The sequence below is a fragment of the Trichoplax adhaerens genome, genomic scaffold, assembly GCF_000150275.1.
Source record: "Trichoplax adhaerens TRIADscaffold_7 genomic scaffold, whole genome shotgun sequence".
Classification (NCBI taxonomy): Eukaryota; Metazoa; Placozoa; class Uniplacotomia; order Trichoplacea; family Trichoplacidae; genus Trichoplax; species Trichoplax adhaerens.
This window is the reverse complement of record NW_002060949.1, coordinates 5,706,556-5,720,917: the sequence shown is the minus strand read 5'-3', so window position 1 is coordinate 5,720,917 and position 14,362 is coordinate 5,706,556. Positions and strand designations below refer to the sequence as shown.

Below are 14,362 nucleotides of genomic sequence, written 5' to 3'. Positions count from 1 at the left end.
ATATTCCAGGATTTATTATTGCGACTTTATACGTAATCAATATCAACTCAAAAAAAGTAATATTGGATAATCGCGGTATCAAATACAGTATAATTTGATGGAATATTGTCTAATCTTTTGTTGTTTTTATTCTTTACGCATCTATCTATAATAATTTATGTATAGTAATAATATTGCAATGTGATCTTTTGAAATATATAATATCGATGTATGAATGATGTAGCTGAGAAAATTGCCAGGTAATGATGAACTCATATTGGTCTACTTTGGTACATCAACTCAGGCGAAATCCTACCTGAACAAGACCTACAGACAGCATAGAAATGTCAATTTCAATTTTTTTTTTCACTTTTCGTAATTATTACACATTTTAGACCGCTGCTATTACAGTCGAAATTTCAAATCTAAACTGGGATAGTATGCTTTAATTGCTTCTAATAAAGCCGATTTTGTAAAAAAGAAATGAAAAACAAACTGTACTCTGATTCAGGATAGACGGACCTTAGACCCCATTCAAGGACCATTTATCGTTTTAAATAACGTCATCATGAGTTGAAGTTCTACTCATAACAGACCGTGATCATGTGATATAAATTGTACAGTACGATTGCGTGTGCGCTGTGCTGTAAAACAGCATTGTACAAGAATACTGGCGTGTACCAGTGTTGCGCGTAGTCATGGACGACTAGATGGTATTCTTCTAGTAGTCCTTGGCGTAGTACACGTACAGACTACAGACTGAGTTGTGCCCTTTCGTTCGATTCGGAGACGCACTGTGGTCGCACTAGTTCAGAACTACACTGGGACCGGCGGTTCGGTTCTTTATCCTCCATAAACGGTTGGAATCGAAACCGTCCATTTCGTTTGGTTCAGAACCTGAACGATCTAAACCGGACTTAGATCCGACTGTGAACCGATATAGAACTTGATACAAAATGTACAGTATAGTAAGTACAGTAAAAACGAGTAAAAACTTACTATTGTTATCATTTGGTCTCAACTAGTCTCAACGATGATTGTATGTACTGTACTGTACAAGTGTACAGTGGAGTAGAACGTTTCCAAAACGTTTTCTATTCGATGTACAGTACAGTACAGTACTTAATACTGTACAGATTGGTTTTTCTTTGTCTCACTCAGACAAAAACAAACAGCATTTAAACCAGGTGGCGCTTTTACAGAGCGGCACTTCTCAGGAAATGTTCCATACTGTACAGTATTTGTACTGTAGTCTACCGTAGTGTCAAAATACTGTACAGCAAGGTATGAAGCTAAAATGAGGGTGAATCCCACGCGTGACATGTTTTGGACCAGACGCCACCTTAGACTTTACTGTACAGTACAGTACATGTACTGTATAGTACAGTACAATAACTTGCAAGTCCAGACTGTACCTGGCAACTCTATACAATACAGTATGCAGCCCGTGCGTTAGACTCCAACTCCAATCCAAGCTAAAAACAGCGCGAGTAGCACTGTATTTAATTGGAGTGGCACGCTTGCCTGGCGACGTTGAGTTATCCTTCTTTGCCTTATTGCTCATTGAAGAAAATTGGAAGCTTCTTGTAGCTGCTACAGGTAAAAGATTAACACTATGCTCGGCAGTACATGCTAAAATTGAAGAAGAATTTCTTCTTTACGCATCGTAACCTGTCTTCAAGGTCGTATTACTGGACGACAGTTTGCTCGTGCTTGCAGTTGGCTTTCTTGGCCCAAAAATGATGCTAGTGGACATGGATCGTGATCGGTGTCCGCTGTGCTTGTCGAAAGGTAAAACGAGACATCTGCAATGGCAATCTCTTGACTTGGAAAGAAAGATATTACTTTGCCAATCGACTGAGGTTAGTATCATTGGACATTGTGTCCAATAGGCTCGTCTTCATTAGCTGATTACCTACCATTCGTTATCCGCGTGCGTTGACAGTAATACGTGTAAGAATGGAGGAGATACTACGTCAGCAGTCCGACCAGTTCCTCCAGTCGAAAACATAGTACTGATTTTATACCATAATTTCCATACTACAACCAACGTTGATGCCGTATCACACTGACTAAATTCGCTCAATGACTGATTATAAAGCACAGTTTTGACATACTGTATAAGCAAAATACACTTTAGATAGACAACGCTGCGTATCTTTCTTTAAAAAAGCAGTATATTAATTACTGAGTGAAAATCATTTCATAGAAATTCATCAGCAAGGTGCATATTAGATGCTGCCATTTTACCCTATACTAAAATTTTAGAATGCTATAATGGTAAAATGAGACAGTGATATACTGTATGCTTGTATCTTATTGTAGGCTTCCGAAAAGCTGAACACTTGTAGACTAGACATAACACTGTACATGTTGATAAATTATAGTGCGCAATATGGACTGGCATAGTAAACACAGAGTAATCCTGATCTGATTGACATGGTGTATTATTGACTGTATTAATCCTTCGAAATACATTAGTAACGCTGCCAGACGATAGCGTATCCTAGGGCAGTGCTATAATTAAGTTATTTAACTGCTGCTCGGTCTGCTATAGCACGGCATCACTATGATTATTAAACATTGAATTAGTAATACTGTAGTAGTCCCTCCAATGATCGTAGCATAACCTGAAACAGCATCGTTACTTGCAACTTATGCCTAGAATGATGATCTACATTACGCTGTACATTTACGGTTTTGACCCTTTTTTTTCGCAGAATACCTGTGTATCAAATAGGAATAACAATATTTACCTGCGTAGAACATTTCACCCTTGATAATATAATAGATACGCTTTGTCATCCATCGATAATTATAATTATTAACATATACCTATGTAAATTGGCCTGATCTGCACGATTTACTAGTAATTAATACGAACTACACATTTTTCATTAACAGATAACAGTGATAACTTAACTAACTTATTTTATGCTTCTTCAGTGCACATTTCCTTTCGGAACGAAATTTTTTGACCGATGTCTAGCACATAAAACGGAAAATTGCCAGGTAAATACTTCGTACGCCTCCATAAGATCCCGTTAGATGGGAGAAATTGAACACACAACCCAGAATCTTACTTTTAAGGGTATATAGTAATACTTGTAATTTTAACATATTGCCTTTTATGCATTTTTTCTTTCAAGATTAATACTATGCAATGGCACGAAAAAGAAGATTCGAGTACATTTGTGTCTGACAATACAAAATTAGCTATTTACGCGACCGAGAGTACTTTGTCAGATATAGAAAAAAAGAAACCTTCTAAAACTTTGTCCACAGAAGAATCAAATATAGCTAATATAGCGACTAAAAATCATGCTACTTCGAGATTGGAAACTACAGTAGACAAAGATTCCTGCCAGGATATTATCAAATCTAGTAACAGGGAAGAAAGCGTAAACGGTCATTATAGTTCTACATCAATAGATTGCTCCTCCTACGATAATTTGAATGGCTATCCTGAAATTTCTGATCTAGATAAACTCGTTAATACTGATGAACCACAAAAGGAAAAGGATGATGTTTGTCGAAACGTCAGCTATAACAAAGATACATTTTTATCGTATGGTCTACATATAATGCAGAATCGAGGCCATACAAATAACCAGCCTAACTATCAGGATGTTATTTATGATCGTAATTTCATTAACCAAAACTACAAATCAAATAACTTAACTGGCCTATCTAAAGACGTAAAGAATGATATGGAACATCAAGATTATCAAAAAGATAACAAGATAGCCACAGTAATCGAAACCAATAAAAGGAAGTTACCAAAAGCTCCTATTAGCACTATTAGATATAAGCCGTACGTTGCTGGAATACCGGATCAACTAAACAAGAAATCATGCACAGATAGTAGCACTGGTAAAAAAGGCCCGTCTCTATTAAGAATTTTAGACCGCAATCCTTTAGCACGCATGTCACGAGAAAATATACCCGTTACAGATCTACCTGCGAAAATGTTAGATGAAATACTTAAAGAAAAGTCTACACAAGGACGGATTGCACAAGATACAGTGAACCCGACTTTAATGTGTAAATCATCTGACTGTGATGAAAACGCAAGTGATAATAATTTAATTACCCATGCAAGATGTGATACAGACGATACGACTTACAGTACTAGCCAGGTCAGCCCCGCAGATAGTGGATTTTCAAGTTTGCCAGATTCACTAGCAAATACGCCTGCTGTCAGCAACCATGGCAATAGTATCATGACCGCTAATACTCAATTTTTAGAAGAATTGGATGCTCTAATGCCTGATATTACTGAAGATGTCCCGTTTATTTCTACGTAGAATTGTTTATTTTTCATTTGTACAATATAGTAGGATCGTTCATGCAGGCATATTACAAGTACTATGTAATACCTTTACAACATAGAAAATTTACAGCTTTCAGTAATCTGATGCAACATTTTTGTCGGATTATTATTAAAGTTATTGTATATATATATATATATATGTACATGTTTTACTACTGCTCGAAGCGACGCTGTTGACACACTCAAGCTACTGATCATAGAATCATTTGTATCTTGGTCCGAGTGATAAGATATTCGCTGTTTTTTTATTATTTATTTATTAGTATTAAATGCAGACAAGTTCAATAGCTTGTGTTGTCGCAGGAAGCTGTTAACTAGACATTTGCAATTATTTGAATGGTTCTATTTCAAAAATCTTAGGAGATAAATTGGTTAGCCCTCCTAGGATGATAACAAGATTGATTTATATACGTATTTATTTTTCGTTAGTACAATGCGCCTATAAGAATTCTGTAGGTTACCCTTATCCTATTGTTTAAATGTCAATCCCGCAGCACCAGAGTTATACCGAGTTATTATAGATGCGGTACTGTATAATGACTTAATGTCCTCAGTTGATGTTCGTATATGGACAAGACATGCATTGAGATGAAGTTTTTTCATATGGTTACGGTAGTGAAATTGCCAACCTTGTCAATTTGATCATATTATATATGTTAACTGGTTAAATAGTTACGTTACAAATCGAATGGACATTTATCAGCTTGGCATTAATATACTGTAAAAACAGATGTAACTGCATTTATTTTATAATTGTGCAAACAAGTAATTTCATAACTTTATAATAAATTGTTTGTATAATTTTTAAATTAAAAAAATTTGTAAATAATGTACGTAGGTATAGTAAGTGAGTGAGATCAACTCTATTGTTACAGTACATTTTATCTTGGAATGAAGACAATTTCCATCTTTGAATTACCCAAAATGCCGTCTGTAATGCATCATTATGGCAAAACAGTTCTAACTGTGGTACATACAGTAGCTATTCAGTATAACTTTGTACATGGTAGAAGAACAGTTGCTGATTGTAACTCATCTTACAAGGAGATACAGTTCTAACTACGGTACATACAGTAGTTAATTATTGTAAGTTTATGCAATTAATATTAATACTATCTCCATGGTGGTCGAACAGTTGCTGATTGTGGTCTTCTAGCTGATGAAACTCCATACGTCGCAGTACGCGTGCTGCTTCTGGAATAGGAAAATGAACCTGAGACAGAATCCGGTCTGCGCGCATCGCGAGATGACCTAGATCCTTCAATTCGTATATTTGACGGATCAGGATCCCATAGTAAGGGCTTCATATATTTGCCTTTTTCTTTTTTGCCCCACGGAGGTAATTCTCTCATGGACTGTTCTTGTGCAATCAGCGGATCACCAAATAAGGAATCATCAGTAAATGATGATTTAAACACTTGTTTACGATACGGTCGTTTTAAGTTTCGACTATCTGGCCTTACTCTTTCGCGATCTGATTTCTTATCATTTCCGGCCTTGCCTTTATTCCAAGCAAGCGAATTGGCTGCAAGTTCTCGATTTGAATTGTTTTTAATCCAAGGTGGATCAAACTTAACTTCATGAAAACTGACACTCTTATTTGCTGAATCGAAGAGGCTTTCATCCACGTACGAGCTCCTACTCTTATAGATATTCCTGCGTTTATTATTACCGCTTCTTCTAGCAATAGAATCGGACATCATTGCTATTTTCCTATTCGAATTTAATAAATATCACATCATATTAAATATTGTTATGGTATATATACTGTGCATTAAGAAGTAGCGCTATATAGAGTAAAGCAACGAAAGTACAGGAAGGGCAGAAATAACGTGCTATCGAACAAACGAGCAAACGAGTAAACTGTATTATACCTGTATACTGGTGGTTATGTTAATACATTTCCCGATTGAAAGTTTATCAATAACTTTTTGATCAGTCTATACGACCAATCTAGTATATACGTACATTATTTACGAGTACACTAATATTCAGGAGATATCAAGCATTATTTTTGATACTAGTATGGAATTATGCAATATACAATACTTATAATTTTAACTACACTTCGCTTTCTTCTACTCATTTGCCGATACGGTATGGCATCATTTTGCAGTATCATCATAAGTTATGAAATGAAATTCTGATATTCTAAATGCATATACGCGTATATTTAATCATGAAACTTACGTAGAGTTATTAACATTGCGTATCCTCACAGCGAATCAAGGAGCAAAATTCTTAAGTTATGGTATTTACTCGTACACTATTTGAACTATTTTTATTGACTGTAAAATATGTCCAAATTATTGATTGATATGGCCAACAAGACGTGCTTGCCTTGTAAGGAATGGAATATGTTATTCGAAATATGAACTCAATATTATTTCGAATGGTTTATACCTTTTACGGTTATAAATACTGTAAGTCATATGAAATGAAATTGAAAATTAGTAATATTTATATAGAGATTGAACTCATGCTTTAAACGCTATTAAAACTATTTCAAAGCAATTTTTTATTAAATGAAATTTTGAAATGGTTGCTTAGTGATACGTAACTGGATGCCATACTGATACTCGTACAGTACTACGTAGTCCATACTACTGTACATAGTTTAGCTTTGTGAATGAATTTGTTTCTGTCAATGCGGTACAGTACTGTACTAGTACAGAGTACAGTACACAGTACTGTATTGCAGAGTGTACAGTACTGTGTACTGTAGTCAATGGAGCTAGGATACTGTCAGTGACAGACCATGCGCAAATCCAGAATTTTATCAACTTTGTACATAAGCTATACAGTACAGTGCAGTAAAAGCTATTGACCTAATGATTGTTGTTCATAGCCCCAGACTTTTAACCTGCAAATATTTTTTTGTTTATTTCTTTTAATACTTCAAATATCAATTAAGCAATTCATTGAATGCACTGTATTGGTCATATACTGTAGGTATTACATAGAGCTTCAAGATATAGCCGTTCATACCGAATTGTATTAAACTGCAGCCCCTGATATTATCCTGGAAGAGTTCACAACTATATAAGTACATTATCAAATTCAAGAATGACACAGTCTGTTGTGGTGCAAGGTAATCTACTACTTATGCATGACATTAGAAGAAAAGCACTAGTTGCTGATCTTGATCCTGTTAAAGTTTGTTCAAAAATATGGCCAAAATATTTAGTACAGTAGACTTGTACATCTGCATTATAGATCATGATCGAGCACATCGAGTGATTACTTATGATATCAACTACAAGCATGCACACTTGTATAGTAAATGCTCATTTGCAGCAGAAATTCGCGTCCGCTTTGCAGATTTACAAACTATCAATTTTAAGCTAATTACTAAGTTTATTGCATATATAAATTAAATCTAATCACCATTTATTTTGCATAAGTTTGGCTCTTAACACTGCCTGATATTTATTTTTATATATGTATCTTTATTGTAATGCGAAATGATTCTTTCGCTGCTCAACTCTTACATACACGGTTACTGACGTCCTAAAAGTCGGGCAATGCGGTAATCAGGTAAGCTTACAATTCTTATAATTAATAATAATAATTAATGTACTATACGAGTAGATTGTACAGTATTGACCAAAATTTGCAAAATCAGCAATGTTGTAAGTAAAAAGTAATGTTGTCGTCCGCATCTATGCTGTATGAAGATTGAATTTATGACTATAACAATATCTAGATTAGCGTTGAGTTAAATCGTGTGGAGCATACGCGTAAATCAGTAAACACGTATGATTTGCTATCACTATTTTCGATTGATTTGCATGTAACACTTTATTTTTAAAAGATTGGCTGTAGATTTTGGGATTTAGCTCTAAGGGAACATGCTGCCATCAATAAGGTTAGCAACACATTAATTACTTATTTTACTTACTGTAGAATTTGGCATACGCATTTTATGTGTATGCAATGATACGTATGCGATTGAACAAGCCATTCAAAATTTATAGAACTATAATATCCTAATGAATCTTTTTACTTAACATAAATTATGCTACTGAAGGAAGGATTCTTCGATGAACCTTACAGCAGCTTCTTTCGTAACGTAGATAACAGGTTGATAAACTATCATACTAATTAATTCTCAACTTAACCGATCTTCAACTGTTAAGCAACTTACCTGAATGAATCATAATAAATCATCACCTATATTACTGTATAAGGTATGAAGACCCTCTCGATGTTGAGGTCGGTAACGGCAGGACAAAAATTAAAACGCTAAAAGCCAGAGTAAGCTATTGCTTAGACAATCCATCATCTAGCATAAAATCCATTTATCTACTGGACTTTCCCAAAAATTAACTTGAAATGATAATTCGGTATTGTAGGCAGTTTTGGTCGATATGGAAGAAGGCGTAGTTAATGAATTACTAAATAGTCCGCTAAGAGATATCTTCGATCATAAGCAGTTAATAACTGATGTTTCCGGATCTGGAAACAACTGGTAGGATATAGTTGATTGAAATTTTTACGCCATGTTTTACCTCGCTTACAACAATCACACGAAATTGTAATATAGCACCTTACATTCTGCTAATCTCTTGCTTACTTATAGGTCTATCGGCCACCTCTTCTACGGTAATCAATATCGAGATAAATTAGTTGAAGTTCTTAGAAGGGCAGCAGAAAAATGTGACTGTTTGCAGACGTTTTTTATGATCCATTCGATGGGAGGGGGTATAGTTATGCAACATACTACAATCGTTTAAAATTTAGGTCAAGTTTCAGCTATAATAATTATCGATGCTTTCTCAAATATTTATTTAAGGAACTGGATCTGGAGTTGGTACAGCAATATTAAATATTCTTCAAGATGATTACCCAAACGTATATCGGTAGTGCAAATGTTATCATATTTATCGTATGCATTAAATATCTTTCCCATTTTATATTGTTCAACAGACTGAATATAATCCATGCCGTAACATAATTTTGGTGCTGATCTTGAGATATTTGTTAATTTTTAGTTTCGTGACAGCAGTATACCCTTCTATCGAAGATGATGTTATAACTTCTCCTTACAATAGCATCTTAGCTATGAAGGAGTTAACAGACAATGCAGATTGTGTAATGCCAATAGATAACCAGGTCTGCCTTATTTAAGAATTATCTAACTTTAATCTTTAATCTAATAGCCTATTTCATGTCTTGCAGTCATTAATAGATATTTGCAATAGAATTAGTAACGTAACTGCTACAGCTAGTAGAGGGATAAGTAAAAAGCAAATTAAATCCGAAAGCACTATTACTAATAGCCATGGAGGAAAAACCAAAAGTTCACAAGCACGCCCTTTTGATGGCATGAATAATATCGTAGCTAATTTACTACTAAATATGACAAGGTAAGATAATGTAGCTGACATGATCATTAACATAACAGTACTGGCATTGCTCATTGTATTTGCCTTTATAATCACATCAGTTCTTCAAGGTTTGAAGGTTCTTTAAATGTCGATTTAAACGAAATTACTATGAACTTGGTCCCGTTTCCACGTTTACATTATTTGATTTCCAGCATGACCCCTCTGTATGCTTTAGCCGATGTAAATTTATCAACTCGAAGGTACTCCTGCGGAAATCATTTGCTTTTCACGAGTATACACAGTATAATTGATCATACTCATACTGCTCCTTTACATAATTCTGTATTACAGACTTGATGAAATGTTCTCTGACGCATTCTCAAAAGACTATCAGTTGATAAAAGCCGACCCAAAACGCAATCTGTAAACCTTTTTTGTTCTCCTCCTAAATCTTAATCTGCACTGATATCATCAAAATCCCTTCTTACTAACATTCATCATATTAATAAAATTAGATACTTGTCTTGTGCCCTTCTAGTCCGTGGAAAAGTGGAAATATCAGATATAAGGCGGAATATTAAGAGGTAAACAGTAAATCTTTTATCTATGCACCCGTCAGTACAGTATTGTCTTTTATGACATTGTAATAATCTTCAATTGACTAGATAATTCTCCTTATTTTCATTATATATAATCGATAGGATTAGACCTTCTCTTAATTTTATTCACTGGAACGAAGATGGGTGGAAAACTGGACTATGCTCAGTTCCTCCGGTCGGTCATGTAAGTATCATTGGTAAATTATATAATTATCAATCAGGATCATTTGGATCTTTCACAAAAACACTAATACTTTTGCTTTTATATTAGCCTTATTCTCTCTTAACATTATCAAATAATACGTGTATCAAAGACACGTTCTCTGATATTCAACATAGATTTGTGAAATTGTATAAACGCAAGGTATTGTCCTTGAAAGCTTCATCGATTGCTATTTGTCAGTCTAACTCGCTAGTAGTGTAGCGTCATGCTATAATACATGTACGTTAATCTTGTAAATCATATTCGAAATTTGCAGGCGCATCTTCATCATTATCTAGAGGTCGATGGAATGGAAATGGCTACGTTTGATAATAGCATAGAATCTCTAAATTCGCTGTTAGATGAGTACAAATTATTGGACCAAACTACTCGAGAATTAGTAGCTTCACCGCCTCGGTTAAAGGTTGTATGACCAACACTTTGAAATATAGGTATACAGCTGATTATTGTGTATATTATTAGATACAATATCTTCGCACATGATAAAAATGAACATGTAGCTGTAGATTACGTAAAAGTTTTGTCATGTTTTTATACGTCGTTGTTAAAGATTTGCTGTAACATGCGAAAATTTTACTGCGCCTTTATTGTATACTAATTATTTATATATGCATAAATATCGAAATGAGCTCTTAATAAAATCAGGTATGTTATCCTTTCAGCTAGATTTTAAATATCTAACATTGCCTCTTAGCATACGAGTACTATGTAGGCTGAAACTAATTTCAATGTATGATCCCTACATTACCCGATTGGCATGGCTGCAAGTAGTCTACCATAACACTACAGTATCATTATATACTCTATACCCCACCCCCTCACACTGATAGCTAGTTCACAGTCAACCAGCACGAAATAAAAATGTCATTTCACCAATTTGCTGAAATTTAATAATTGTACATTTGTAATTTGTGCGTCTACCTGACTCTGAAATTCGAACCAAAATCCTAGAATACCTTATTTGTATGTACGTACAAATGCCCGTGAGGTAACGAGTCCATATTAAAGCTTTATCATTTTACCAGATATCTATTAATTTCTACAGCTGATAAAATAGATTGCCTTTTTGCATGCAAAATTCAACACTTATTATATGTATAAAAGTAAAGTAATGCTTATTTTGTAGTTTGCAGCTTTAGCAATTGCGTTTAAATCTTAGTATCCATTGCTGCTAATAAATCTTAAAATCTGCAATAGTTTAATGTGCAATGCCAAGACGAGAGGGTTTAGTCCAACAGCTCTAATAATGCAAACTAAGCTATGCAGCATTCTTTAGAGAATCGTTTTTAAAATTAATATTCCAAGACCAAAGTAGCGCAATCTTAGATCCGTCCATGTAACAAATGATTTTACCCAATAGCCAAAGAGTGGGATTGCAAAAGTTGAAACAATACTTTAAGGGTAAACAACTTTTTACCGTATAATAAACGTAATGATAGTATGATACAGTAAATGTAACTATATGATAGAAATTCTCGTTGAATTATGCTTGGCATAGGTACAAAAAAAACTAGTAGAGCCATTTCAAAATGTCATGCCCAATTCAATGCATATTTATTACATCGCAACCGGAGATACAACGTTATATATCATACAATACAAAACTTAAGTAACTTGAATTATTTCTTTTCTTGCTCAGCGGTCGGTACTGATCGGATAATGTCAGAGTCGCCGGGATCGGTAATACTCATCGTACTAACTCTAAAGTACTTTCCACAAGCGGTACCAAGTTCATTGTTGTCTCCACCATAATGATGTACACCAGTCCTTGCCAACATAGCGTAGTATTCAATCTCGCTTTTCCTAAAAGTTATAATTTAGCTCAGTTTACTCCATCTTTGCAATTCATTGTAATAAAAGTGAAGAGATTATAAATTATAACATCATGGTTAAGATCGATTAATAATTTGATCATTCATCCATGCATAACGTTAAATATGGTCATGGACTACTAGAAGAACTGCTGGTAGTCTATGATACAGTACATTATACAAGATCCAAAACTGTTTGGTATCAAGCTAAGAAAAAGTGATGACCAAGATAACAGTCACTATCTAGTATCACATAGCATCTTACCGAATAGGCTGAGTATTATTCGCAATAAGGACTAATTTAGCTTTCCCTTGGCGAATACTCTTCAACGTTGATTTATATCCAAGAGAAGTCTTACCACTCTTCATAACCAAAGCTAATCTTTGATTGATATTTTCGACATTCTTCTTCTACAGTATCAAAATGTTTAGTTGTCATCAGTTTCAAATCAGTCTCACTTTGATTATAGTCAACTCTACTGTCCTATCTCTCTTAAGGTTAACACAAGCTGAGTATAAAAAAAGATACACGAATATCAACTGTATAACCAATCTACTCTAGGCAAAAGGAATTCACGCCTTGGCTAAGACTGGTACGTTCTGTATAAGTGTATGGATAAAATCTTTTTCATTAAAATACAGTATGCTGTAGTAATCATATTGCATTATACTTAATCTATAATATCTTTTATCAATGAACAAATAAAAATGTCATGTAGTTATGGCTAAACACTCTGGTTGTAATAGACATCCATCTCCAACTAGAAATCAAATCAATTTTGCTACACTACCGATCACTGCCTTTCTATTTCTACACTACACAACGCAGTGGTCAACTAGAGTATCCACCACAGTAGACTCGTGCAGTCTTTCAAGTGCAATTAAAAAGTACCTGCTTTTTCGCTGAAACCATTTTAGCTTCTGTATCCATAACATAGAAAAGAAATAGAAAATATTCCATTAAATAAAGATCAGTATGTTGATGAAGATAATTTGTAACATGATTAATTTTTACCTAAACTTGAGGCTTGCAATGTTGTAGAATAATGGTGGCAAAATCCGTCGCTGGCGTGAAGCACGTTGGAAAGGGCTTTTTACCCACAAGGCCGTGGCCTATACAGCATTGCAAAGCACGTGACTGAATGCTGTTGCGCTTGCGCATGCCACGAAATTGACTTTAAGGTATGGAAAAACTAGCGAAGTAAAAGAAAAAGTATGGATAAAAGTGTATTGTACGATACACTGTACAGAGGGGGGAAAAATAGCGTTAGTACTGTGTTATTGCGTAAAATAGAATTCAGACTGACTGACTGACGAAATACCTTATGCAGAGATCGATCAGTCTTTCCATCCATAGTCTTCAAATGTAAATCTGGTCTGCTTTGCGTTTTGGATGGAATTCAATCGCTGTACGTACTAGTACAGTGTATGGAATTTTCTTTCAGTACAGTACAACACCATAGACTTTTCAATTTTCCCTGGAAAAATGTACAAATCTATGACTGTACTGTAGTCCATGTTAAGTACTATAGATTCTATAGAGGTAAGAATGTGTTAAATCCCTTTGAAAATATTCTATACGGAGTCATAGACCAGACTGATTTTTGTCGTTGTTGGCTTGTGCACTATGTACTGTACACTGTACACTGTACAGTACAGTACAGTACAGTACTATTACTCGTCTTAGAAGTCTCTGACTGTACACTGTACACTGTAGAGTATACTGTACTGTACTGTACAGTACACAGTAGTGGTGTCTACAGTACATACTGTTCAGTTACTCGTCTTAGAAGTCTCTGACTGTACACTGTACACTGTAGAGCGTACAGTGTACAGTACTGTACACTACACTAGTCACTAATACAGTACTGTACAGTACAGTAGTAGTGTCTACAGTACAGTACTGTACTGTACAATACAGTTACTCGTCTTAGAAGTCTCTGACTGTACTGTACACTACAGTAGTAACTGTTAATTACCAAGTCGGGGTAAAAAAGTTGAAAGTTCACCATGCAGTCTATCGTTATCGAACTCGGAGATTCTCGAATAAAAGAGCTTCACCCTCATCTACTGTCATCTACTGTACA

At 34.8% G+C, this 14,362-nt stretch overlaps 4 protein-coding genes across 4 annotated transcripts; 2 read left to right on the top strand and 2 right to left on the bottom strand.

Moving 5' to 3' along the window:
- Positions 1–1,733: 1,733 nt before the first annotated feature.
- On the top strand, positions 1,734–4,286 carry TRIADDRAFT_58427 (uncharacterized protein; the record flags this gene model as incomplete). Its single annotated transcript, XM_002114483.1, has 3 exons — positions 1,734–1,841; positions 2,926–2,991; positions 3,129–4,286. 3 exons carry the CDS (start codon positions 1,734–1,736, stop codon positions 4,284–4,286), a joined length of 1,332 nt encoding a protein of 443 aa, XP_002114519.1.
- Positions 4,287–5,424: 1,138 nt separating this feature from the next.
- Positions 5,425–6,012, bottom strand: TRIADDRAFT_58426 (uncharacterized protein; the record flags this gene model as incomplete). The annotated part of the gene is made up of 1 exon (XM_002114167.1): positions 5,425–6,012. One exon carries the CDS (start codon positions 6,010–6,012, stop codon positions 5,425–5,427), a length of 588 nt encoding a protein of 195 aa, XP_002114203.1.
- Positions 6,013–7,378: 1,366 nt separating this feature from the next.
- On the top strand, positions 7,379–10,876 carry TRIADDRAFT_50572 (uncharacterized protein; the record flags this gene model as incomplete). Its single annotated transcript, XM_002114482.1, has 16 exons — positions 7,379–7,403; positions 7,830–7,849; positions 8,127–8,180; positions 8,343–8,395; positions 8,503–8,569; positions 8,668–8,783; positions 8,895–9,016; positions 9,108–9,174; positions 9,307–9,427; positions 9,494–9,681; positions 9,762–9,902; positions 9,994–10,065; positions 10,158–10,226; positions 10,344–10,425; positions 10,513–10,605; positions 10,721–10,876. 16 exons carry the CDS (start codon positions 7,379–7,381, stop codon positions 10,874–10,876), a joined length of 1,446 nt encoding a protein of 481 aa, XP_002114518.1.
- Positions 10,877–11,998: 1,122 nt separating this feature from the next.
- TRIADDRAFT_64110 (expressed hypothetical protein) lies at positions 11,999–13,188 on the bottom strand (the record flags this gene model as incomplete). Its single annotated transcript, XM_002114166.1, has 3 exons — positions 11,999–12,267; positions 12,541–12,686; positions 13,168–13,188. 3 exons carry the CDS (start codon positions 13,186–13,188, stop codon positions 12,084–12,086), a joined length of 351 nt encoding a protein of 116 aa, XP_002114202.1. The 3' UTR covers positions 11,999–12,083.
- Positions 13,189–14,362: the final 1,174 nt, after the last annotated feature.